At 40.1% G+C, this 27,826-nt stretch overlaps 2 protein-coding genes across 11 annotated transcripts in view; one reads left to right on the top strand and one right to left on the bottom strand.

Moving 5' to 3' along the window:
* Window positions 1–14,483, bottom strand: Arl13a (ADP ribosylation factor like GTPase 13A). Its single transcript, XM_052170790.1, has 9 exons — window positions 14,407–14,483; window positions 13,979–14,049; window positions 5,101–5,350; window positions 4,011–4,116; window positions 3,362–3,549; window positions 1,904–2,084; window positions 1,631–1,811; window positions 298–384; window positions 1–59 (listed from the first exon to the last, which is right to left on the bottom strand). The coding sequence occupies exons 1-9, from the start codon at window positions 14,463–14,465 to the stop codon at window positions 1–3; spliced, it is 1,182 nt and encodes a 393-aa protein (XP_052026750.1). The 5' UTR covers window positions 14,466–14,483.
* Trmt2b (tRNA methyltransferase 2 homolog B) overlaps window positions 1–27,496 on the top strand; it is a 99,746-nt gene extending 72,250 nt beyond the window's left edge. For 2 of the 10 annotated variants that reach the window (XM_052170783.1, XM_052170785.1), the window contains 2 exons: window positions 18,590–18,772; window positions 20,091–21,418. In XM_052170783.1, the coding sequence (XP_052026743.1) occupies window positions 18,590–18,692 (103 nt within the window). In that variant the 3' untranslated portion in view covers window positions 18,693–18,772; window positions 20,091–21,418. Of the gene's footprint in view, window positions 1–5,344; window positions 5,491–18,589; window positions 18,773–20,090; window positions 21,420–26,563 lie in introns of those variants that run through there. The other 8 variants (XM_052170782.1, XM_052170775.1, XM_052170777.1 and 5 more) reach the window with 7 other exon arrangements.
* Window positions 27,497–27,826: the final 330 nt, after the last annotated feature.

Here is a 27,826-nt window from a genome sequence, read left to right as displayed (position 1 = left end):
TTATCCAATGAAAAACAAAGACTGGGAGTTCCTGCTGCTTCTGGAGATTTGCCCAGTTACTATAAGGTGGTAGAGGGAATGATTATTTTGCTGTCCCTCTGTTTACTCTTTAGTAGTCTGTTAAGTCTAATCAGAGAAAGAAAACAGCCCATTTTACAAGTGAAGCCAATGCCAGGTTTCTATTCTTTCCCAGACTACTTGGGGTAGGAGGGTGCTGGCCAGTTTCCAAGGGCCCTCCGGGACACTCACCCTCCATTCCAACCATGTACATTCTTTGACTTTTTAAGGAGTACTAACCGCAGGAACGGAAGGCTTCTCCACGAGGATCTTCCAATAACATTTCTTCAGTGTCCCAGGTTTCTATTCTCTTTTTGGGCCTACGAGCTATGGTTATAGAAATGAAAGTGAATTTTGATTTTGGATAAAGACTTAGGGGCATTAGCTGACATGTAGAAAATCATACTTTATTTTCTACTAGAGTCCTTCTACTCAACTTTCATCCTCACCCTGACCCTAAGAGTTGTGCCTGTTTTCTTACTAGTGGCTTTGGCCTCGTGTATGTCCCTCGATGTATGCATAAGAACTCAGCCAAACGTGATGTGATTATTGACAGTTGACAGTCAATATATTTCAAGTGATGGAAGACTTTCCATGTCAGTAAATGGAAATCATAATTAGCATTTAACTTTTTGTATATGTGTGTGTATAGTGTATGTGTGTGTATTTGTGTTTATGTGTATGAGGAGGCTAGGGGTTGACTCAGTGGTAGGGTTACAGGTATATACCAATAAATACAGCTTTTATGTGTCTGCACAGTGTCCAAACTTGGATTTTCATGCCAGCATAGAAGACATGTTAAGCACTGAGTCATTTCCCCAGTTCCCTATCATTAGCAATGTTATTGTCTTTATAGTGTGGATGCATCATAATCTATTTGGCTATCCCTGTCATTGGACATTTACATTGTTTACAATTTCTACTGAATATTATAATTTGAGTATTTATTATACTTTTTATGTATTTCTGTAATTATCTTTGTAGACAGATAAGAAATGAGACCTAGTAGTTTAAAGGGCTTCCATTTTAGATTTTTTTTTAATTTATGTGAATCTTTCCTGTGTGTGGGGGGGGTGTATTCATCCTTCATTCATTTATTCTTGTGAAGTTAAGAAGAGGGCATAGGATCCCATGGGACTAGAGTTACATGTGATTGTGAGCCACCACATGGTTGCCAAATTCAGAACATGGTCTTCTACATGAACAAGTGCTCTTAATCACCGAGCCATCTCTATAACTCCATTTTTCTAAAAGTTCTTAATATTGAGAAAAGGAGAAGAGAGAGAGAGACAGGAAACACACATTTCCTAAAGGTTATACCAATTTGTACTTCCACCACTGGCAAGCATAACCTTTAAGTTATCACTATAGCCATGGAAAGATCTTGTATCAACAAATCCTAGGCCATCCCTGCTTGCCTGTCAGAAGATGGTCTCCAACTTTGTCCCATACTTCTCCCAACAACAGACCATAGTGTGAGAAATGAGTTTACTTCTCAAAATAGGAATGCTATTGTAGAAAATATAAAGGAAGGTCTATTTAATTTTTTCTGTAATTAATGATTCAATATTACCTTTGAAAAGATTGGCATCAACAGATGGAGCTGGAGTCTTTGCATCATAACATTGACTATTGCAAGGCTTACTGATATTCGGCGCTCCAATCTTCCGAGAACATTCACCTTCCTCCATAATTACGTCTAGAGCAAAAGTTACTGACATATTCTTTTTGGGTCTTATTCGAAAACCATCTTTCTGTATGCCAGCAAGAAAGAGGGATAATTGCCAATTAATTCTCAGGAGTTCAATTACTGACCATGGACAATGGTGTTTCAAAAGCCATTTACCTGTAGAATTGGCTTCAGGGGCCTAGCATCCAGTGAGCGTTGTATTAAGTGCTGTCTTGACTCAAAATGCTGTCTTTTCTCAAAATGTCTTTGCTCCACATGCTGTCTGTGCTCCATGTGTTGTCTTTTCTCAAAATGCTGTCTGTTGTTGTGTCTGACCATACTCACTCTGTTAGGTAAGCTAAGAGCATTTGAAAGAAAACAAAATCAGTAGTAGAAACAGACATATTTTAAGATATTTTTTTCTTCTTGTTTTGTTACTGGGGAATGAATTCTGAGCCTTTCATGCATGAGGCAAGTGCTCTGAGCTGTATCCCTAGCCTTTAAGCTGCTTTATCCAATGCAGCCACTACCCTATCCATTTCCATATGGCTTTAGTCAGGGAAAGTAACAAAACAGCAAGAAGACACTTAGGCCTTTGATTCCTCAGAACCCTCATCACCTTCTCTTTTATTTATTCTTTTTTAGCCTTTCTGTCATTTCCTGTCATGCCATGACTAGGCAGATCAGAGAACTAGAGGCTGGGAATTTGCAGCAGCAGTGTAATATTCATCTTTAGAATAGGCTATGTGGTTGTTTAAATTGGTATGGCCCTACTAGACACATGTGTTTGAATTCTTGGCCCAGAGAGTGGCACTATTAGGAGGTATGTGTGGCCTTGTTGGAGTAGGTGTGGCCTCATTGGAGGAGGTATGTTATGGTGGTGGGAGTGAGCTTTGAAGGGTCATCATGCTCAAACTCCACCAAGTGCAGAAGAGACCATCTTGCTGCCAACCTGCAGAAGCCAGTCTTTTCCTGATTGCCTTTGAATCTAGGAGTAGAATTCTAGGCTCTTCTAGCACCAGATCTGCCTGCATGCTACCATGCTTCCTGCCATGATGATAATGGACTGACCCCTGAAACTGTTAGCCAGCCTCAACAGGATTCAACTAATCCTGCAAAGATTTGATGTGCCTGGGTGGGAGTATATGGGGGACACTGTCTTAGAGGAGAAGGGAAGGGACTTTTTGAGGGGGGACAGGGATGGGCAGTGATTAGGCTATAAAATGAATTGAATAATTCATTTTAAAATGTTTGGCTTTATAAAAGTTGCCTTGGTCATGGCATCGCTCACAGTAATAAAACCGTAACTAATACAGACTGCTTAAAGGACTCCTGTTCCCTCTGTCTTACGTATGGCAACTCAGAGAATAGAAACCCCATTTTCAAGAAGCCCTAATGCTGATTAGTTGGTTGCCTTTACCTTTATATTTTTTTTTAACTTACATGCCATCCATCCCACTAAAGTGACTAGTGATGTTGTGCCAGGACTAGTAGTATCCTTGCAATGTTGGTGGGCACTGCCATTCTGAAAGACTTGCTGCCCAGAGTACAAACCTCTCAGAACTTGTGGATCATGTTGAAGACTGACTCCCACTTCTATTTTTAACAGTAAAGCTAGTGAAATGATCTCATTACCTGTCTGATGAGCATCTTTCTCCGCAGCCTCTGATGTTCTTGGAGGTTGAGATGCTCATACTGGGTGTTTGTTGTCGAGTATACAGCTCATCGTATTGATCCCCAATGGCAGCTAGTAGCCATCGCAGCCCTATAACTATTGGCTGTTGGTGTCTCTTTGGAAGATTTTTTATGGTTGAACATGGCTCCTATAAGAAATAGGAAAGAAGGCCTCAGACATGGATCCCTGGGACCTTTGGTGCCTAAAGGCCCGATCCCTGTCATTAAAATAGCAGAGGTAGTTGTGCTATGCCTAAGTGAGTTCTTGACTTCAAGGAGACACTCAGCATTCACATCTGAGAGAGCAGATGAAGAGTATTAAAGCTGAGGCCCTCTAATAAAATGGCCATAGCACCTTCACTGTGTGACCTCAAGCAGTTTACTGAGATCCTCCAGCTGCTTAGCTTTCTCATGAATAAAATAGGGCTATTAAAAACTTACAGAACTGCTTTGAAGGCAGAGAATAATATCTGTTGTCATTTTCAAGTTAGAAATAATCACTGCAGATGTTGCCTGTCATGGAAAGGAACTTTGATCCCAAGCTGACAGACAGGACCCTGGTTATATAATCCAAGACCTAGAGAAAAGGAAATGAGATGCTGATACTTACTACTCGGCACATGGATTTAGTCTCATTCACTAGCTTTTCCAGAAGTAGATACTCAATGATATCACAAGGCAAAAGGGCATTCTTCTTGTCTTGTTTGTTTGCCAGGCTAGAACAGGGCATAACGGAAAGAAGAGTGAAGCCAAGGTAAAGTCAAAGGGAAGGGAAAGGCCCATGGTGGAACATGCTGTCAGAGGCAGCACTTGGGAGGCAGGGGAATCTCTGTGAGTTACAAACCAGCCTGGTGTACATTGTGAGACCCTGTCTCAAACAAACAAACTAACTAAATAAATAAACAAAAAGCAAACAAACCAAAAACTAAGAAAAAATGGAGTAGGGTAGCACTAAGTGCAGTCTAACTGCTGCAGGTCCAGGAACTGAGCTCACACAGTGAGATGAGCTAGACAGTTTCTTAGCCAATTTCCAATGGAAGAAAAAACAGTGCAAATCATTTGAATACAAGATAATTCCCAGGGGTCATTTCCCACTGCCTATGATAAAATATTGTAAGTCATATTTTAATTACAACCACTATTTGGGATATGAACAGACAAGAGTTTTTACATCTCTGAAGCTCTGTTCATATTCTAGTTAGAGTTGCTAATGAGAAATGAGCCTGGCAAAAGGGGGAGTTGGAAGAGGGGAGGAGTGACAGGCTACTGGAATCATCTCGACACCCCCAAAATGAGTACCAGTCCTACAGTCTTGAGTAACCAACTGGGGGAGGGAATGCATTGGAACTGAATGTGCAAAAGAGGGTTTGCTCTCTGCCATCAAATTTTATGATCAGAGACTCAAACCCAAGCTAGTTCAGTTAGAGTCTTCAGGAAGAGTCCAGGGTTGGGGATGGGAGAGCTAGATATTATGTCTCTTTGCTAAAGATTCAGAATCTGTTTATACACTTAGGCATCACGTCCCACATGACTGTGTGTGGTAGAAAGTGGCCTGTGAAAACAGTCACCAGGGAAGTGAGTCTTTTCACCTCACTGAGCCTAAAGAGGTCTAGAATCTTCTGATAAAAGATGCCCTTCATCTCTATAGCTTTTCTACGGCACAGATTGAGAGAAAGCAGGACCCAAAGGCAGAAACTTACATTAGGATGGGCTTCCCTGATACCCTTTTGTCAAACATTAGGCGAGTTAAGATGATCTTCACTTCCTGTATGCGTGCTATGTCACTAGAATCCACGACGAAAACAAGCCCATGTGCCTCAGCATAGTAGCTTGGCCATTTTTCACGGCCCTTTAGGTCTCCAGTTAGGTCATAGACAGACACTTGGTAATCATCTAGTAGAAGTGTTGTTTGTGTTGGTCTCATTTCACTGTGCATCTTGCTAGGAATTACTACAAATGGAAGCAGAGGAGAAATGACCACAGTGTGGAAAAATGTAGTTAAATTTGTTCATCCTTTTGCCGAACCTGCTCTCAGAAATCCTACTAAAGCAGCCTGCCAGCCTGCTCACATTCATGGAGGCATCTTTCTGGTGAGAGAGAGAGAGGGAGGGAGGGAGGGAGGGAGGGAGGGAGGAGAGGGAGAGAGAGAGAGAGAGATGCTGTGTGTGTGTGTGTGTGTGTGTGTGTGTGTGTGTGTGTGTGTGTTAGATAGGGTCTCACTCACTGTGTAGTTGTCCTGGCTGTCCTGGAATTCACTCTGTAGACCATACTGTCCTGGAACTCAGAGATCCACCTGCCTCTGCTTCCGGAGTACTGGAATTAAAGGCATATGTCACCATGCCTAACAAAATGCTTCTTTCTAAAGCACTACTTTCATGTGCTATCCTTCCTGGATTTATGCCTTCAGCGAGTAAACTGAATGGTGGGCACAGTGGACCTGGTCTCTATCCAAGATGCCCCAGCCTCCATGTATGGTTCAGACTATCTTTCCCTGAGCTTTTCACAGACTGACATTCTCTCTACTGTTCTGTGTCATACGGTTTTTTTTTTTTGGTTTTTGTTTGTTTGTTTTACAAAATATCAATTTAGATCTTGTTTATTGAAGAAAAACTTCCCTCACACCATCCTTAGTCTGTATAAAATGTTATCCATCCCTGTGTTTACCATTACTATAACACATATTAAAGTCATAAATTGTATTGCTTATTTTCACAATCTCTGACAGGGAGGTGGAATCTGAATTCTATGCATTATATTCATGAAGCTGAGCCCAGATGCTGGCGCACAAGAGTTTGATAAATATTTGGTGAATAAGTGCTAGTTCTTTCTCTTTTACTGTTTCTTCAAGGCCCTACCAGCACATTCTTCAGGACACCTTCTCTGACCTGCCCATCTCTCACTGCTCTCTCTCAGCACACTGTTAAGTAGTCATTGACCTATTTTTGTGCTTGCCCATTACCTTACAGTAGGGGTTCAGTAAGTGCTTACAATGTCTACTCCCATGAACAAGGACATGAAGTGTCTCTTCCAAGAAACCATGCCAGATACAGACACATTTCCCATGTAAAAGCTTTGCCCAGGACATTATATTCTGTAAGGAACTAGATATCTAATTCAGCACATAACAGAAATGCATATTATAATAACAGTCTTTATATGTGTTCCATTTTGTTGAACTGATGGTTATGGTCTAAGTTTCTGCTCACATTAGTAGTTAATAATTTCATAGATTTTTGGCACTAGCAGTACTCAGAATAGAATTAGAAATTTCAGAGCTATCTGTGTGCTGTCCCCTGAGCTCCATTTTCTGGTCACTACTCTGCTGGTCCCCACCAGACCTACCACACAAGGAATATCCAGGCCTGTTACACCAAGACCATCCAGTCTAAGGCTGCCCACTGTTGGCTTGCAGCACAAGGAACATCCAGATTAAGCCTGCCTTCCCAATACCTGATACACCAAGAACATCCAGGAACAACCAGATGGCTAAAGGCCAGGCTAAAAACACAAATAACAAGAGCCAAGACAAGCATGCTACCTTCAGAGCAAAGCTGTTCCACTCCAGCCAGCCCTGGATATCCTAACACAACCAAGGCCTAATACAACCTTAAATCCAACCTTATAAAGATTATAGATGCCTTTTAAAATGAAATGAATAAACCCCTCAAAGAAATACAATCAAACAGGAAAATACAATCAAACAAGTAGAACCTTTAAAGAGGAAACTAATTAATCCCTTAAAGAACTATATGAAAAGACAAACAGGTGAAGGAAATAAAACTGTTCAAAACCTGAAGATGGAAATAGAAATAATAAAGAAAACACAAACTGAGGGAATCCACAAGCATCACCAACAGAATACAAGATGTGGAAGAGAGAATCTCAGGTGTACAAGATACAACAGAATAAATTGATACAACAATCAAAGAAAATGTTAAATCTAAAAATTCCTAACACAAAACATCCAGGAAAGAATATATGTTCTTTTCAGCACCTCACAGAAATTTCTCCCAAATTGACCAAATAGTCAGTCACAAAGCAAGCCTCAACAAATACAAGAAAATTGAAATAACTCCTTGTATCTTATCAAACTACCATGGATTAAAGCAGGACATGAACAACAATAGAAACAAGAAAGAAGCTACAAACTCATAGAAACTGAACAACTCTCTACTCAATGATCACTGGGTCAAGGATGAAATAAAGAAATTAAAACTTTCTAGAGTTCAATGAAAACAAACTTACCCAAGAAGACAATATATCCAAAATTATGATAGACAATGAAAGCAGTGCTGAGAGGAATGTTCATAGCACTGAGTATCTTTATCAAGAAATTAGAGAGTTTGCATACTAACAATTTAAATGTACACCTGAAAGCTCTAGAAAAAAAGCAAACGCCCCAAGAGAAGTTGGTGGTGGGAAATAATCAAACTCAGGGCTAAAATCAATAAATTAGAAAAAAAGAGAACAGTATAAAGAATCAGTTAGGGAAACAACATCCTTTACAATAGCAAAATATTATATAAAATGTCTTGGTGTAACTCTAACTAAGGAAGTGAAAGACCTGTAGAACAAGAACCTCAAGTCCCTGGAGAAAGAAGCTGAGGAAGATATCAGAAGTTGGAAAGATCGCCCTTGTTCATGGATCAGTACAATTAACATAGTAAAACTGGCCATCTTACCAAAAGCAATATACAGATTCATTGCAATCCTCATCAAAATTCCAGCTCAATTCTTACAGACCTTGAAAGAAAAATTGTCAGTTTCATGCAGAAAAACAAACAGGAGAGGTAAAACAATCCTATACAATAAAGGAACTTCTGGGTATATCAAACCATCCCTCATTTCAAGCTGTACTTGGGCAATAGTAATAAAATCTACATGAAATCTACATGGTATTGGCATAAAAATAGACACATTGATAAATGGAATAGAATTGAAGACCCAGAAATAAACTTACACACTCATGGACAGTTGATATTTGACAAAGAAGACAAACCCATACAATGGAAAAAAAGAAAGCATCTTGAACAAGTAGTGCTGGTTTAACTGGATGACTGCATGTAGAAGAATCCAAATAGACCCATATCTATCACCTTGCATAATACTCAAATCCAAGTGGATCAAAGACCTCAATGTAAAGCTGGACATACTGAATCTAATAGAAGAGAAAATGAAGAACTGCCTTGAACTCATTGGCACAGGAGACAAATTTCTGAACAGAACACCAATATCACTAAGATCAACAATTAATAAATGAGACCTCATGAAACTGAAAAGCTTTTGCAAGGCTAAGGACACTACCTATAGGACAAAATGGCAGTTCTACAGAATAGGAAAAGATCTTCACCAACCCTACACCTGACAGAGGACTAATAAAGAACTCAAGAAATTACCTATCAACAAACCAAGTAACACAATTAAAAATGGGGTAGAGAGGGCTGGAGAGATAGCTCAATGGTTAAGATCACTGAATGTTGTTCCAGAGGTCCTGAGTTCAATTCCCAGCAACCACATGGTAGCTTACAACCATTTGTAATGGGATCTGACGCCCTCTACTGGTGTGTCGGAAAAGAGCAACAGTGTGCTCACATACATAAAATAAATAAATGTTTAAAAAAATGGGGTAGAGAGCTAAATAGAATTCTCAGCAAAGGAATCTCGAATGCTTGAGAAGCACTTTAAAAAATGTTTAAAGTCCTTATTCATCGGGGAAATTGAAATTGAAATGACTCTGAAATTCCATGACTCTGAAATTCCATCTTATACCAGTCAGAATGGCACATGCTGGTGAATCTTACTCAGAAGGGGAAACAAACTAGTCATCAGAGGTGGTTAAAGGGAGGGAAGAGGGAAGAGGGTGGAGGGGGTGAGGAGGGGTGTGCAGATAGGGATTAGGTGTGGGGGTGGGGGGAGAGGGGGTTTGTGGGATAGGGCTGGGAGAATGGCAGTTGGTGGGGGGTCTTTGGGATTAGCTGGAGACCTGGAAGGGGGGGAGGTTCCAGGGAGTCTGTGGGCAGGGATATGGACACTGAAGTGGCTAACTCCATTAGCCAGGTGAGTCTTCCAGTGCAGGGAGTGGAACATCAACTCAGCTACAAAACCTTCAACTCAAAATTTGTCCTGCCTAGACAGGGATAAACTTGGAGCAAAGACTGAGGGAATGGGCGACCAATGACTGCCCCAACTAGAGAACCATCCCATGTGAAAGATCCAACTCCTGACACTATTAATAATGCTCTGCTATGCTTGCAGACAGGAGTCTAGTACTGTCTCCTGAGAGGCTTCATCCAGCAGAAGATGGAAACACATTCAGACACCCACAGACGGAGCTTGGGGAGCCTTTGGAAGAAGGGGATAGGGTTGAGGGAGCAGGAGGGATAGGGATTCCGCAAGAAGACCAACAGAGTCAACTAACCCGGGCCCATGGAGATTCACAGAGACTAAACTACCAACCAAAGAGTATGCAGGGGCTGGACCTAGGCCACATAGAACCCCTCTCTATTGTAGCAGATGTGCAGCTTGGCCTTCATGTGGGTCCCCTAAGAATTGGGAAAAGGAGCTGTCTCTGTCTCTTTTGCCTGCCATTGGATCACCTTCCCCGAACTAGACCTCCTGGTTGGGCCTCAGTGGGAAGGATGTGTTTAGGCCTACTATAAATGGATGTCCAAGGTGGGGTAGTACCCACAGGGGTGGGTGCTTCCTCTTTTATGAGGAAAAGGGGAAGGGGTAATAGAGGATGTGTAAGTGCAGGGCTGGAAGGAGAGTAGGGAGGGCAAACTGTGACCCAAATGTAAAGTGAATTTTAAGAGAGAGAGAAAGAGAGAGGGGGGAAGGAGAGAGAGGGAGAGGGAGGGAGGGAGGGAGAGAGAGAGAGAGAGAGAGAGAGAATAGAATAAATAATTTCTTGTTTGTAGTCTTAGATATATCTGTGACATTTTCCATACGATTACCAAAATAAATCCTTAGGCTAAATTACTTATATGATTTCAGACTTTTAGAAAAGCTTGTTTATATATAGTTATGAACATACAACTATATCTGTATGTGTGTATACTTTAATGTGGTTTCATAACATTTCTTTGGTTTTCATGTTAGTCAATGATCTTTTTAATTATAGCTTTCAAAGGCACATATTTCAGTCACAACTGAAAATTTACATACAAGTCACATACAGAAGGAGCATATAGACTGCATCTAAGAATATATATGTGTGTGTTTGTATGTATAAAACAATAAAAAAGAGGCTATGAATTTATATGAGAGCAAAGAGGGTTGTATGGAAGTGTTTGGAGGTAAAAAAAAATGAGAGGAAAATGATATACTTATAACCTCAAAAAATTAACAATTAAAGTAAAAAGCAACTCCAAATGATATTTTAAAATATTGGGTTTTTGCATTTCAGAAAGTTTGTTATTTTTCCCCTTCAGAACACAACACCATTTTCATGGTATTTTTCTTACTTAAAACTAATTTTGTCAATAATTCAGTCTTTTGCTGATGCCACTAGATGCCACAAGAAGTAGTTCCTTGTCAATTTAGATGTATCTTATTTTCTCTTCATTTATGAACACCCTGAGAGAAAGTTCCAACTCTCATTCATCTCCATATCCCTGGCTGAGTGTTTCATAAAATATGGTTTGGGGGAGTAGTGTGCTTCAGAATTTCCTGGATGCTTATTAACTCCTACCATTAGTAACACACTGGCTATGGTTAGCATGGTCCTGCTGTGATTCTTCTGCACTTTAAAGCTTGAGAAGGTGTGGCTGTGTCTCAGCATCCTCTGATGGGAATGAGGAACACCTAAGTCAAATATCTGAGCTTCCTGATGCTGGCTTACGAACGAAGTCTGAAGGCTTCCTAGGTGACTTTGATCACTGCCTCATTGTGCTCCAAATTTACCCTCTGAAACACCAGCCAGTCTCCATTCTCTGGGATTACATAGGAATGGTCCTCAAACTTTATTTTTAAAGCACTCAGGCCGGGCAGTGGTGGCGCATGCCTGTAATCCCAGCACTCTGGGAGGCAGAGGCAGGCGAATTTCTGAGTTCGAGGCCAGCCTGGTCTACAGAGTGAGTTCCAGGACAGCCAGGGCTATACAGAGAAACCCTGTCTCGAAAAAAAAAATCTACCCCCCCCCCAAAAAAAAGCACTCAGGCTGAGCCTAGAGAAATGGTTCAACGGTTAAGAGCACTTGCTGCTCTTCTAGACAGATGTGGGTTCCTGCACACCAATAGCAGCTCAAACCTGTCTGGAATTTCACTTCCACGGGATCTATTTCCCCTTTCTGGCCTCTGTGGGCACTGCATGACATGCACATGGTTTACATAGATACATTTAAGCAAACCACACATACATATAAAATATTTTTTAAGTATGCAGGCTGATAGAATGCATAGTGAGACTTGAGACTCACAGATTTCAATGTTCATATTTAGGGCACATGTCATTGCTCATGTTTGGGTTTCTTGCCCTATGTGACCATGCCATGCAAAACAGTGGATGGTATCATCGATAGTGATGCCATAAACTATTTTATAGCTGGTATCTATAAATGTCCATAAAAGTTACTATCAGTAGCCTGGAATTTCTTTCCTAGACAATTATGGATGTGGCATTCATTTTAAAACAAACAAAGAAAGCAAGAACAAGAAAAGTAAGCTATTCAATTTTGAGCACAGAGGAACCTACTAGATTGACTCCAAGTGAACTTCATGAACAGAGGTGACCCTAGACATTCTTCAGAATGTGACATCAGTGCCCATTAGAATGTCACTGTGAATGAAGTCACTACTGTAAACCAATGCACCTATGAGGCAGCCTCAAGTTATGCACTGAGCACAAGGCAAGTTATGCAAAGCAAGCTACATCCACTGTGCTGGATGTTAGAATGGAAAACAGACACCAGTCTCAGATGAATAGCTTGTGGTTAATTTCAGATGAGAGCTTCCCACCGCTGGCAGGCCATCAAAAATGCCTGGGGAGTTCTCACCTTGTGGGTTCCCAGGCCCCACCCAGACTTGAATGGGAATCCAGGGCTGAGGCAACGGAGCTCTAGTAAACTATTGCCATTCTTTTCAGTAATCTTGTGACTTGTCTTGCCTGGCTCTTTGACTTTCCTGTAACCATTTACTTCTGATCACTTTTACCTACCAGAGTTGGGAGACACAGTCAAGTGTGTTGCATCTAAGGGAGCATACTAGGCTGGAGTGTTGAGTAAAATGCACTTGGAGGTGCTCTTGGGGCCTGAGGGAGATGTTCTGAAAAGGCAACATACAGGCTCAGGAGAATGGTGGAGGGCTTACATTTCCAGACTAATTATGGACGATATTGACAGCACAGACTCAGAGAGGAAACAATCTATTTCTTCTTCTTATGGAGTTCCAAGGTTAGTGATGGAGTTGGCTTTGGGCGAGGATCTTGGGCAAGGTGTACGCTAGAGGGTGTGAGCAAAGGCTCAAGGAGTAAAGGAGGGATGTCTTGTGGCCAGGCTGTGAACCAAGGGACTTGGCTACATAGATGACAGAGGGGCTGAAATGCAGCCTTGTGAAGTCCAGTGGTGTGGCAGAGGAACGGCAAAGCATTTGGTTTGTTGTACTAGAGTACCATATGTGAGGACTTGGGAAATGAAGCTGGGGGAGAAGTCAGAGGCCCACAGTAGATCTTGTATGTTGATAAGGTGGGTAAATTTTGCTTAAAAAACAGTGTGGAGACATGGAGCAATGCCAAGCAGGGAAGTGTCATGATTAGACTTTTACAGCTCTTTAATAATTAGAGGAACAAGTAGAAATAAGCAGATCAGCCAAAAGGCCACTGTTGTCCAAGGAAACTGACAAAATTTCAGGTAGGAGACTATAGGCACAGTTGTCAGAACAACCATTTCCTATATTTTGCTGAGAATTGGCAGGTTATACAAAACTCAACCACGTCACCACACTCCTGTAAAGATTCAATAAACATGGGTGATGGGCCAGACTCTGTGCTGACCTCTGGTTGATTAAAAGCTAGTTGGGGCTTTTCAACTAGTATAGCAGATTGCTACAATGCTATGTGGCTTCTTGAAATATTGAGGAACTTAATTCACAATTGATGTGTGATTTGTCATTGATTTTTGTCCTTGAGTATTTAGGAACTAAGTTGAATCATGTTCAAACTTGCTGAGGCACATTAAGCTAGAGATGTGGTACTATACTTGAACTGACGTTTCTCAACTTCCAATCTCAGCTCTCACAGAGTTTTGTTATTACACTTCTTTATTACTCTACACTTGTCTCTTTTCTAGGCCAAATTACACATGCTCAGAAACTAGACAACATTCCAAACATGCGATCCTTCAAAGTTGACTCCAATGGTTTACATATTGTAGCTCATTCATAATTGACATCATGTGAGGACTCTCAATTGGAACATCTTACAAAAGGAGGAAGTGACACACACTATATAAACAGCTTGTTAATGCCTAATGAGGAGACTGGGATATTTATCTTTACAAGAGAGAAACTGAGGGCCAGGAAGTATGGCTAAGATGGAATGAATACTGGCAGACCCACACCAGAAATTATTGTTCTTTGTTCTCACATCTTTGAAAGGCCTCTACAAGATGACTTTTGCCAGAGTTGTCCAAGCCAATGACAATGATAGTCACATTCCTAGAAGTGGAAAAGAAAAAAATGTGTCAAAGCCACAACCCCACTTCGTTTTTAGGGTAAGGAATTCTATTCTTTCTCTGTTTGAAGGTTTGCTTGCAATAGTCTCAATTCATGTACCATAAAGTTCCCCGCGTAGTAGTAGTGTGGCAACCCCTCCCAAATCCTCACAGGATGCTTTCCCTCCTTGATACATTCAATATACAGAATGTGCATTGTCTCTCAGCTCTGTTCCCAATCTTGTATTTGCTGTTTAATTACTTCCCAAATGTATCATGATCATTTGTCCCTCGTGAAACTTGAGGCAGATATGTGGGAATTAATTCCAGATTGGGTGTAGAAAAGTGGTTATAAAGGTACCTTTGTTTTCCTTCTGTGGTCTTTTGACGAGACCAGCAGGCAGTCAAAAGTCGGAACATGATTCAACTTGGTTCTTAAATGCTAAAGGACAAAAATCAATGACAAATCACATCAACTGGGAATTAAGTCAGTTTGCCATTATACACATACTGATAAACAGAAAGGCTGTGGCTGTTAGAATTCAATTGCAACATTCAACCCAGCCCTAATGACACAAATGCTATTGAGGAGCTCCAGTGATGATTCTGTGCTAATATGTAGCTTCCTACAAAACAGAGCGGTTTGTTCCTAAAGCAGCCTACCGCACAGACACAATCAGATGGACCCTATCCCTTTAGGTATAGTTTGTTTTTGCTAGGAATATCTTCAGTTAGTCTTGGGCAAAGGTGGGATGATGCATTGGAGCTTAGTTTAAAGAACCGTTGGAGGACCTCTGCTAAGTAACACTTCCCTGTTGGGCTTGGTTCTGTTATTGCCTCAGCTTCAAAGGTACAGATGGTATGGATTTCATCCAGTTCCTAAAAGCTGTAAGAGACCTCAGACATCACCTAGAGTAGACGAATAGATATTAATCTCCAATCTAGGTGCCTCACTGTCAAATAATCGAAGTTTAATGTGCAGTTTGACTTGAAAATGATGGCCTACATAAAAGACAATTTAAGCAGCTGCTTCAAGATTCATGGTGTAGCATCTATGAATCCTTTCTTTTTTTTTTCTTTTCTTTTTTTTTTTTTTTTTTTTTTTTGATAGGCTCTTACTTCATAGCTCCGGAACTTATTACACAGACCAGGATAGCCTTGAAAATAGTCTCTATTTTCTGAATTAAATTTATGGATTAAAGGCATGTGCCACTGCTCCTGGCTTCATTCCTTCTTATGACCTAAAAAATAGGTGTATCACATTTTATTCCTTTAATCATTAGCTAATGGACATTTAGGTTGTTTCTACTTACTGTCTTCCAGTGTGTGTGGATAAGTGTGTGGGTGTGTGTTCATTTCTTTTGGTTATACCCCTGGGAGTAATTTCTGTGTCATACACTGCTCCTGTGTTAAAGCACTCAAAGAACTACTATACTGTTTTGCAAGGTGGCCATGACATGTTACACTGATGCCAGCAAATGCTGGAGAATTCTAGTTCTTCCACTTGTGCAGCAAAGCTTATTGCTGTCTTGACATCTGTAGCTAGTCTAGCAAGCATAGAATGAAATCTTGTCCAGATTTTGATTTACATTTCTCTAGTAGTTTATTTTGTTGGAGCCCAGAGTTGCAGGAAGCACCAGTGGGGTTAAGGAAAGATGTCATTTTGTATGTACATTTGTTACTGTTTTGTGAGCAGTTTCTATGTCAGTTATTAATGGATAACTTAACACTGTTCTGCACAGTCATCCAGTCCTCCCCAGTTTTGGAGCATTATTATTTTCAAACAGACTCATAGCACATAGCTTGTCTTTGAGTACAGGTCACTGGGGAAATTGGCTTTCCTGAAGGTTTACTGAAGAATGGCTCTGGCTTGCATCAGACCAAAAAGGAACCATATATATGACCTGTGACTAAAAGCTATTTTACTCTAGTCTTGCTCATGAGGCTAATAAGACCTAGAGACTAAAAGGACAGAGCCTAGATTTCTTCATTTCATTGCCTCTCCCTCTCTCTCTCCCTTTGAGACAAGGCTGGTAATATCTTCATATCAATTTCTTTTAAAATACATTTTGTTAGTGTATATTCATTGTACAATATGATGAGTTTCATCTGAATACTTTAATATACGTATATAATGGGCTTTCTTATACTCACCCACCACGATTCTCTCATCTCTTCCCTTGCCTTTCTCACTACCCACTAGTGTCTCTCCTACTTTTATTTGATTTTTGAAAATCTGGATTCTGTTCATGTATCTTAATCATTTGCAGAGCTTCTCATTGTGATCGTAGTTTTCGTTTGTCCAAATTGGCTCATACAAGTACTTCCTTGAAGAGCTCAGGAGATAGATGAGATAACCACAATTCAAACCAAGTCAGTCTGGCTTCAGAGTCTGTAATATTGGGTCAGGAATCTGACAGGCTATGTGAGAGACAGACCTGAGCTGTCAGAAAATCACTGATGCTGTTATTATGTCCAGGGCCTCTACTGACTAGCCTGAAGCAAAATCACTAAAGTTGTGCCTGTAGGTGCCTGTAAAGTGAAGATCTTTATGTATTTGGCTTACCTGGAGGTGGTTAACTATTTATCTGATAACAAGTTGGTTTTTTTGGTTGAAAAAATGTTTGCCGTGTTGAATTTCAGAAAGATTTGTTGAGCTTTTAGCCTTCTGGATAGATTAACTCAGCCCAGATGTCCACTTAAAGGGTAGGCAATATTCTAACAATGGCTGTCAAGGTTCTAGCATGTCTATGGTAACCACTTCTTAGTTCTTAGCAACCAAACACATCCCTGTTCCTTGTATGTTTATTGATAACTACTAAATGAACTTTTATTCATTTTAGAGTTTCTTTTTAAATGTACATATAGAATTTACTGGGCTTATTTAAATAGTTTATGTTAGTTCATTTAATCCTTAGTGCAGCATGACAAAGAGAGAACTGTCATTCTTACTGTTAAGAGATGAGGTTCACAGAGCTTAGGTAGATTGACAAAGGTTCTCTAACGTTTTCTGCTCTAAGGCCGAAATTCAAACCTAGGTAGTCTGGCTTCAGAGGTTTTTTATTCTACAGACTGTGTGAAATTCAAGGATCTAAAGAAGCTGCCTCTGATCTGAGCCTCTCTGCATTTCATCTGTCTATAGATTTCCATATTCAGTCTTCCTTGGTGTGGTGGCTAGTTTTATGTCAACTTGACACAAACTGGAGTCATCTGAAAGGAGGGAACCTCAATTGAGAAAATGCCTCCATAAGATTTGACTGTAGGGCACTTCCTTAACTAGTGATTGATGGGGAAGATCCCAACTCATTGTGGGTAGTGCCATCCCTAGGCTGGTGGACATGGTTTTATTTGAAAAGCAGCCAGTAAGCCAGAAAGAAGCACTCCTCCATGACCTCTGCATCAGCTTCTGCCTTGAGATTCCTGTCCGGCTTGAGTTTTTGTCCTGATTTCCTTCAATGATGAACAGTGATATGTAAGCCAAACAAACCTGTTTCTCCAAATGTTGCTTTGTTCACAGTAATTTATCACTCTGAGAAGTAGAGATTGCTTAATGTTATAAAACAAGATATTATTGCTTAATGTTTTAGAACTAAATATTTATGGTTATAGTCACTTAAGTTTGAAGCTATGGTGGATTCAAAAAGAAATATTCCGCACAATATCACAGCTAGACACCATGTGCTAGCAAATAACAACCCCAGAACTAGGAATGGATTGCTTCTAAGTTGTTCGCCAGTGGACTCCCATAGATCGCCACACATTACAGGCTATTCCTGCTGCTTTTGATTACACTCCACAATGTGATTGTAAGACTATATTGCTGGGACTACAGAGATGTCTCGGTGGTTAAGCTCACTTACAGAGAGACTCAAGTTCAGTTCCAGGTATTTACTTGTTGGTCATAACCATCTACAACTCCAGTTCTAGTTGATGTAACACCTTCTTCTGGCCTTCCTGGACACCAGACCCATATATAGAAGCAAAACAGATTTAACAGTGTGTGTGTGTGTGTGTGTGTGTGTGTGTGTGTAAAGACACAACATACTTGAGTGATAAAATATAGAGAAATCAAGCTGACCTAGAAGCTTCATCCATACAAGATTGCTTTCATAGTGCTGGAAGGTGCTAGGCATCCTACTGAAGGAGAAAAGTCATTGCCCCTCTTACATAGCTGCAAACCTTATGAACAACGATAAATATCCTAGCAAGATGTGTCTTGTCTACTGGTGTAATGGTACAAATAATATAGGAGTATCAAATCACTCTAAATTTCAGGCCCACTCTATAAGATGGAACCATTATCAGAGCCAAGAGCCTGTTTCTAGATAGGTCATGGGCTCTAGTGGGAAAAACAGTTACCATTATTCTCTTAAAAGTGCATAGCATTAAAACGATACCTAATGGTCCTCATCAAAGAAGGTTCTCCTCAGTAGACAGTAGTTAACACAGAGATTCACAACCTGGCCAACTTGCACAGACCAAGAGACTGCAATGTTCAGCTCTAAATGGGACCTCTATAACATACTTTTCCCTCCATGACCCAGGGATCTTCATGGAAGAGGAGGTGGAAACATTGTAAGAGCCAGAGGCAGTAAATGGCTACAAAGAAACAAACTTTCCCAACCAGAAGAGAACCCAGAATCATGAACTTAAGTGATTTTTTTGACAGCATGTACAGACCTGTGACATCTCAAGTCAGACAAAAATCCCATCATGGAGCAAAAGAGGTGGGTTTGTTTATCAAGAAAAATCTTATGATCAAAATACATTGTATCAAATTCTCAAAAAAATGGTTTAAAATAGTTTAACGAAATGCCCCCCATTTGACTCATACATTTTGAACAGTTAGTGGCAGTGTTTGGTGAAGGTTATGGAACCTTTAGGATATGGAGCCTTCCTGGGGGAAGTATTTACTGGGAGAGAGGCTTTGAAGGCCTATAGCCTCATCTCAACTTACTGTTTTCTCTCTGCTTCGTGTGTGTGTGTGTGTGTGTGTGTGTGTGTGTGTGTGAATATGTGATCTCTCTGCTTATTGCTCCTGTTGTTGTGCTGTGTATTTCCTGCCATGACAGACTCTATCCCCTCTTTAAGTTGCTTGTAGTCATAGATTGTAGTCATACAATATATTATTGTGTTGTATTAATTATTGTATCACAGCAATAAAAATTGATAGAGGGTTATTGCTCTGGGCTTTCAAAGCCAGTCGTCCTGGTAGCTATTGTAATCGTGTGATTCTAGCAGCAGTTAGTGGCATCAGACAGTAGCAAGCAGCAGCAACAGCTGGTGCTTTTATGTTACAGTTTTTACTTCAAGGGCTGGGGTCCCTAAACCATTGGCAGCTTCAAGTTTTACATCTCTCCATAGCTCTTATTTTTTTCTATTGCTTCTGTTCGCCATTATTTACATTCTAGCCACTCTCTTCTGCTCTTCAGCTTCCAGATTTTTCATCTCGCTACTGCTCCTATGTTTGGTCAGTGGCTTTTGCTGCCTTCACCACTGTTGCTGCCTCCCTTTCTTTATGTTCAGTGTAGTTTAGCTCAGTGTAGTAATGATAAAAGTCAAAGGGAGGTAAGAAAAGACCTTTTGTGAGAAGTCTTTCATTTGGTATTAATGCTGCAACACAGCATAAGACGGTGTCTCCCAGGTAGGTCATAAAGTGATACAACTTGCTTATATGATTAGAAATGGGTGTGACTGTAACAAAAGTTCTGTGCTGAGTATAGTAGATCCACATGCATATGAAGGACCGTGCTTGACTCAATAACAGCAGCCCCTCATTCAAATGAAGGCATGTGCTTAAGTCAATCATAGCCTGGTCCCTCATGCAAATGAGGGATATCATTTGCACTAATCAAAGCAGTTCCTGATGCAAATGAAGGCTTTTATTTGCACAGATCATGGCATAGTTCCTTGTGCATATGAGGGAACATACTAACAGCAATCATTGTAGTCATCCAAATTAGTATCTGTGCTTGTCTAATTATGACAGTCTTTTGTGTAAATGGAGGATTGCATTTATATCCAGAACAATTGTCCCTGCTATAGATGAAGATGTGCTGAAGCAGACAGGTGAGAGAATGTTTTGCTGAAGCAGACACAGGCGAGAAGACATGTGATGTTTAGAAAGAATGTAAGTATGACCCCACAGACAGTGGGAGGAGGCTCTGGCATTGGTTCATCTTGCCCTGCCTCACTAGTTTTTTGCTGAGGATGCTCTTATCAATCTAAGAGCTTTACATCCAGTTGATGATCTTTCCTTGTCCTGACTTCATTGAGAGTAACTAGCGAAAGAACTTCTTGTGACTTTCCAAAATTGGATTCTTGCAGCTTCTAAGGACTCGGGCTGATTGGTGGAGCCTCTTGTTTTCTTCTGGATCAAACTGCTGTTGCTGATTTGTAAGTGGTGATTGACTAGTGAGCCCCAAAGAACTATTTCTAAAAGGTCCACATCCCTGTTTCCTATAAACCTTTTTGTTCTACCACCTCTGGTAAGTGGAGGTTGAAGCATTCAAGAACTCTTATTAAGTAGGATTTTTTTTTTAAAAAAAAAAAATCTAAGCCTACAAAGATATTTGAACCAATCATGGGAAAGTTCCATACTTTCATCAGTCATGCTCTGTTACGTAAATAAAGACCTTTATTGTACCAATCATGGTATCTCATGCAAATGAATATTTCTGTTTATCCAAATCATAACATACATTTCCTTGATATCAAAAAAATATTGACTAGGGCTGAGTGTAATATTTCATGCCTTTAATCCCAGCACTACGGAGGCAGAGGTAGGCAAATATCTGTGAGTTGGATGCCAGCCAGGTTTATATAGTGAGTTTCAAACCAGCCAGACTGAGAATTGTATAGTGAGACCCTGTCTCAAAAACTTGTTGAACATGTTTTATATATACTTATTGGCCATTTGTAATACTTTTGAGGACGGTCTATTTAGTTCATTTGCCTATTATTTGTTACTAAAGTGTTTACTTTTTTTAGTTCTTTAGCTAGTCTGAATATTTATGCCCTCAGATAATATAAAGTGGGGTAATATAGAATAAATTATAAAGTTAAAAATAAATATGAAATGAAGAAAGAGACAGGAGAAGAGGAAAAAAAGAAAGAAAGAAAGAAGGCCAAAGATTAAGAAGGCCTGTGGAACAGGATTGAAGATCCAGAAATGAACCCACACACCTATGGCCACTTGATCCTCGACAAAGGGGCTGAAAACATCCAATGGAAAAAAGACCTTTTCAACAAATGGTGCTGGTTCAACTGGAGGTCAGCATGTAGAAGAATGCGAATTGATCCATCCTTGTCTCCTTGTACTAAGCTCAAATCCAAATGGATCAAGGACCTCCACATAAAGCCAGACACTCTGAAGCTAATAGAAAAGAAACTGGGGAAGACCCTTGAGGACATCAGTATAGGGAGAAAGTTTCTGAACAGAACACCAATAACATATGCTCTAAGATCAAGAATTGACAAATGGGACCTCATAAAATTACAAAGTTTCTGTAAGGCAAACGACACCATCAAAAGGGCAAATCGGCAACCAACAAATTGGGAAAAGATCTTCACCAATCCTACATCAGATAGAGGGCTAATATCCAATATATATAAAGAACTCAAGAAGTTAGACTCCAGAAAACCAAACAACCCTATTAAAAAATGGGGTACAGAGTTAAACAAAGAATTCTCACCTGAAGAACTTCGGATGGCAGAGAAACACCTTAAAAAATGCTCAACTTCATTAGTCATTAGGGAAATGCAAATCAAAACAACCCTGAGATTTCATCTTACACCAGTCAGAATGGCTAAGATTAAAAATTCAGGAGACAGCAGGTGTTGGTGAGGATGTGGAGAAAGAGGAACACTCTTCCACTGCTGGTGGGGTTGCAAATTGGTACAACCACTCTGGAAATCAGTCTGGCGGTTCCTCCGAAAACTGGGCACCTGCTATACCACTCCTGGGCATATACCCAGAGGATTCCCCACCATGTAATAAGGATACATGCTCTACTATGTTCATAGCAGCCCTATTTATAATTGCCATATGCTGGAAAGAACCCAGGTATCCCTCAACAGAACAGTGGATGCAAAAAATGTGGTATATCTACACAATGGAGTACTATTCAGCCATTAGAAACAATGAATTCATGAAATTCTTAGGCAAATGGATGGAGCTGGAGAACATCATACTAAGTGAGGTAACCCAGACTCAAAAGGTGAATCATGGTATGCACTCACTAATAAGTGGATATTAACCTAGAAAACTGGAATACCCAAAACATAATCCACACATCAAATGAGGTACAAGAAGAACGGAGGAGTGGCCCCTTGTTCTGAAAAGACTCAGTGAAGCAGTATAGAGCAAAATCAGAACAGGGAAGTGGGAAGGGTTGGGTGGGAAAACAGGGGGAGGGAAGGGGACTGATGGGACTTTCGGGGAGTGGGGGTCCAGAAAAGGGGAAATCATTTGAAATGTAAATAAATATATTAATAAATTAAAAAAAATAAATAAAAAAAAGAAAAGAAAAGAGAAAAAAAAAAAAAAGGCCTGCAAGATAGCTCTGTGGGTAAAGGTGCCTTCTGCCAAGTGTGAGATCCTGAGTTTAAGCCCCACGTGGTGGAAAGCAGCGTGCTTGTGACCTCTAACCCTCTTAAAATTGAAATTTAAAAGAAGAAGAAATTTGAAGAGAGGGAGGAGTAATTGTGGGAGTCAGGCAGGTCGAGGATACCGTGAGAATCAGCTAAGGGCCTAAAGACTCAACTAAGCAGGGCTCATAAGGGCTCACAGAGACTGAAGCAGCAACCACAGAACCTGCATGCGACTGTGCTAGGTCCTCTGCATATTCCTTATGGTTGTTGGCTTGGTGTTTGGGGGGAACTCCTGACAATGGGACTAGGGTTGTCTTCTCTTGTCTGTCCAGGCTCTGGAAAACCCTTCACAGGTATTCCCAGCTTAAGCTCCCTCGGATGAAAAAAGGCAATGTAGTGGATTTCTTTTTGAGCACCACTGAGTCGTGCAACAGATGTCACTGTCCGACTACATCACTCAGCAGATGTGAAAGTGTGAGAACTATAGGCATTTGTTATGGCTGGAACTGTCAAGCTGCTGTTCGTTCCAAGGGTTGCCTGACTTGCCTTGTGCTGAAGCTTGGGTTTCCTCTCCTCAAAAACAGTGCTGGGGTCGGAGCTGCGAGAGCTATTTCCATTTTGTTCTTCATCACCTTTCTCCTTCTCTCCTCCTCTTTCTGGATTCTATATGTTCTTCCTCTCTTTATGTCCTTGATAGCATCTCCTCTGTTAACCAAACTCTTCTCAGTCGTAGAATCGAATGGAGGAAATGTCTCATTTTTTTTCCCTTTCACACAAGGGAAGTGATTTATTATTTTTCTACTTATACCTTCATGATAAATTGCTATAAAACATAAGGTGATAAACATCCTTAAACCCAAGCATTATAGTAGATTCAAAATACACATAGTTTTAAAATTGTCATTGTCCTTTCATCTTTTCACATAGCTTGTCTACTGTTTCTCCCAAACAATTGCAAAATCTGAACACACTAAACCATTATATTTTTATTTTCCAACTTTCATACATGTTTATATAATAAACCACAGCATATAAACACATATCTAGGTATGTACTATTAATTCCTTTTCCTGTTCCTTCATTATGTTTCCTATAGCCTATCAAAGAAACATTTGAAACACAGAGTCAGCTGATGTCAATCTACTTTACTCTCTGCAAAGAATATAAATTTATGTTGGATTCTAGTATCATAATTTATTTAAACATTTTTATTCATATAGGCAAGTAGTGCAAAGATTTTATAATGTCCTTTGAAGGCTTATTAAAGTATAGCAAATTTGTAATTTACCATCTTATATTGGGACTAGACCCTTGAACCATTTTAAGAATTCCACTTTGGAGTCATATTCGTGTGGGTAATTGTAGCACTGAGGGGGCTCTGTGTTCAACACCAGCCTTTGCTACATAGCTAGAGGAGAGAGAGAGAGAGAGAGAGAGAGAGAGAGAGAGAGAGAGACAGAGAGACAGAGAGAGAGAGACAGAGAGAGACAGAGACAGAGATACAGAGATAGACAGAGACAGAGACAGAGACACAGAGAAATTCCACTGTAATCCTACTGTGCTGGCTAGTTCTATGTCAAATTGACACAAGCTAGTAATTTGGGAAGAAGGATTCCCAATTGAGAAAATGCTTCCATGAGATAGGAATCTTATAGGCAAGTCTTGTCTTGATTAGTCTTGAATAATGATTTATGTGGGAGGGACCATCCTTCTGTGGACTGCCAGCCCTGGGCAGGTGAGCCTGGATGGTGTAGGAATTCAAGCTGAGAAAACCATGGGAAGCAAGCCAGGAAGCACAGCTGCTCTGTGGCTTCTCCTTTAGCGTTTGCCTTCAGGTTCTTGCCTTGTGACTGACTTATTTCAATGATAGACTGTGATATGGAAATATAACCATTTCTTCTCTGAGTTTCTTTGGTCATGGTCTTTATCATAGCAATAGAACAGTTACTAAGACACTACTTAGTAACTTAACTTTCCTTTTCTTTCCTATTTTTTTTTTTTGAGATAGGGTCACTACATAGGCCTGTCCTGGATGTCACTTTGTAGACCAGACTGACCTCGAACTCACATGAGTCTGACTGCCTCTGCCTCTGCCTCTGCCAAGTGCTGGGCAATTGTGTGCAAAACTTTGATTTTACTTGATTAGTAACACTTTAATTCTAGCATCTGTGTCATCTCAGTGTTGATGTTGTTTTCCTTTTCTCGTGCAAGTTGAGAGTTAACTCCATTTTTATACAATGAGTGTTTTCTGTTGCATTTTGAATGTTGGCGATATTGTCATTAGATTCTGAATGTTATTTCTTCCTCCTGTCTTTTCATCTTTCTCTTCCTCTTCTTCTGAGACAGGGTCTCACTTTGTAGTCTTGGCTGGCCTGAAACACACTGTGTAGACTAGGCTAGCTTTGAACTCACAAAGACTAACCTATTTTGCCTGCTATATACGGGAACAAAATGTGTACGCCGCCACACTTGTCTTCTATTTGCAGATGTTTATATGTGTTGGACAGGTCTGTGTCAGGGTGGGTACATAATTCTCTATTGGAGTCTGTTGGCTCTTGCAAAAGTGAATTACTATTTCATCATTTCTTATTTCAACAGGTAACGTGAAAGTTTTTCTCTCTTACTTCTTACTGATACCATCCTATTAAAACCATAGCTTTAAGTCAAATAAATTTAAGGAAGAGACAAATTAATCTCTGACTTCAAGACTAGACCAGTTTAAAGAGTGAGTTCCAGGACAGCTAGGACTATACAGAGAAACTGTCTTGAAAAAACCAAAACCATACTTTTAGTCTTTGTTGCTGAAAAAGCAGTGTTGCATTTCATTCTACCCTATTGCCCCCCCCCTCTGTGTGTGTGTGTGTGTGTGTGTGTGTGTGTGTTGTGTGGAAGTTTAGCTCCTTGATAGGCACCCTCCAAATACTAAGTAGGAAAATAGGAAATAGATGCTTAGTTTATTCTGCCTCTTTCTGACTGGTCCAAATGAAACAACCCTAGGAAAAAGTGAAGTGCCAACTACTATCATCCCCTGTATCTTACTTTACAATTTACTTCCTTTGATTTTGCAGATACCATCTCTGTGTAGGAGGTCTGAGGCAAACTCCTCTTGTCTGATCATTGTCAAATGAGACTAGACATGAGTATCTGGCACAGTTGACACTACAGAGAAGAAACAGATTTTTCTGAAATGTTTAATCTATTATCAAAATGTTTTTCTGATCTGCTAGAGCACCAAGTTTCTGCTCATTTACCTAAATAGAACACAATTTCCTTGGGGTTCGTTTTTGCAGATGATGCTTTTCTTGCATTCGTGTATCATTTTTGTGGCTGGTACTCACAGAAGCTAGAAAAGAGCATCAGAGCCCCCTAGAACTGTAGTTAATAGGCAGTTTTGAGACACTATGTAGATACTGGGAACTGAACCTGGATCCTTTTAAAGAACAGCCAGTGTTCTTAAACATTGAGCAATCTCTCTAGCCTCATTTATTTGTATTTGTGAATTGATCCTTTAGTTCATTTATTGTTAATCAAGGTAATTTATATAACATAATTCAATATATTTAAGTGATGTTATGCCACACTCTTATGAGTTTCATAGTTGCTACATATCATGATGTGGGTGGATGCTGATTTCCCTGCTGATCATTTCAAAACAGTCTGTAATATTTGTTTTGATTTTTATTTAACTGAAGGTCTGTTTGGAAGAGTGTTTTTTTTTTTTAATGTCAAGTGGCTAGAAGAGAGACAAAGCTGTCCTTTAAATCTATGTATTTTCACCTAATGCCAGAGAAGTCCACAGAGATGTAGGCTTTCTCTGAAAAGCTCTCATGGAAAAATAAGTGGCTAGGTCCCCTGCTATTCTTTCTATATAATAATTCTTCAGATATGTCTTGCATAGTTATTAACAGTAATGTGTTGTCTTGCAGAAAACCTGGGTTCAAGTCCCAGCACCCAGATGGCAGCTGACGACTGGCCAGTAACAGCTCATGCCTTCTGACCTTTGAGGTCTTTGTATGTACCTGGTGCACATAAATGCAGGCAAAATATTCATATAAAGGAAATAAAATTTAAAAAAACCTTTAAAATGTAACACATTGAATATATTTGGCCTTGCCAATGAGAAAAGGGAAGTGAAGACAATATGAAGATGAGGAATACTAGAAATACATCAGAAGTGTCTGAGGGCTGGGAAGATGGCTCACCAGGTAAAGCACTTGATATACAAGCATGAGGACCTAAGTTTGGATCCCAAGCCTGACACAGTAGTATGCCTGTTTGTATCTAGTTGGTATGATAAGTATATCCAAACCAGTTATATCATGGTACCTGGAGTTTTGCATTATTGCAGAATTTCCAAAGGGCCCTGAGCCTTGTGTAGTGATAAGCTAGTAGAGTTTAGCCTTATACAAAATAGTAATCTATTCTCTCTTAATTGGTCAGAGGGATGCAGTATTCTGGCTTGAATATATTTGTGTTGAGCATATATGTATTATAAATTCTTTGTTTCTCCTTTCCAACTCTTTCATACACTGTTCTATATCTTGAGAAGTGAAGCTATAAACCTGTGAGTTTCTTTCCCTTTCTGACTTTTTGTGGGTCTGAGCAATGGAATCTCTGGATTCATCAGAAGGAACAGTGGTCATCCTGTTCATTCTTGCCTTTCTCCTTGCAGGATTGCCTCTGGCTGGCTATTGTACCTGAACTAAATGGCATACCTCTCCACATGGGAATTCTCATTACTCCATGTACTTGTTTTTCTTAAAATGGCAACTGTTCTTTCTCTCCTTTTGGATGGAAAAATAGAAACAGTACCAAGTTATTGCTCTCTCTCTCTCTCTCTCTCTCTCTCTCTCTCTCTCTCTCTCTCTCTCGATTTTGCCAGCACCTTTGTAAATAGTCCTTTCATTAAACTTTTTACTAATTATGCTAATTTGAGCATGCCATCTGTCTCCTGGCAGGAGCCTGACTGGTGTCGATTAAGTCTTAATTCTCAAAGAATTAGAATACAATGAAAGAAGCCTAACAGAATATGACTAAATATGATTCAGTCTGTCTCTCTCTCTGATTAATCTTGGCTCTTGCAAAGCTTTCAGATAATTATCAGATAAGACAAGAACTGTAATCTTCAGCTAACCATAGATGTGCAGAAGTGTCAGTTTACAGAATACTAATCGCTAGCATTTATTCCT

The sequence above is a fragment of the Apodemus sylvaticus genome, chromosome X (assembly GCF_947179515.1).
Source record: "Apodemus sylvaticus chromosome X, mApoSyl1.1, whole genome shotgun sequence".
Classification (NCBI taxonomy): Eukaryota; Metazoa; Chordata; class Mammalia; order Rodentia; family Muridae; genus Apodemus; species Apodemus sylvaticus.
Note: the sequence above shows the minus strand (reverse complement) of the source record. Positions and strands in the feature narration are given on the sequence as shown.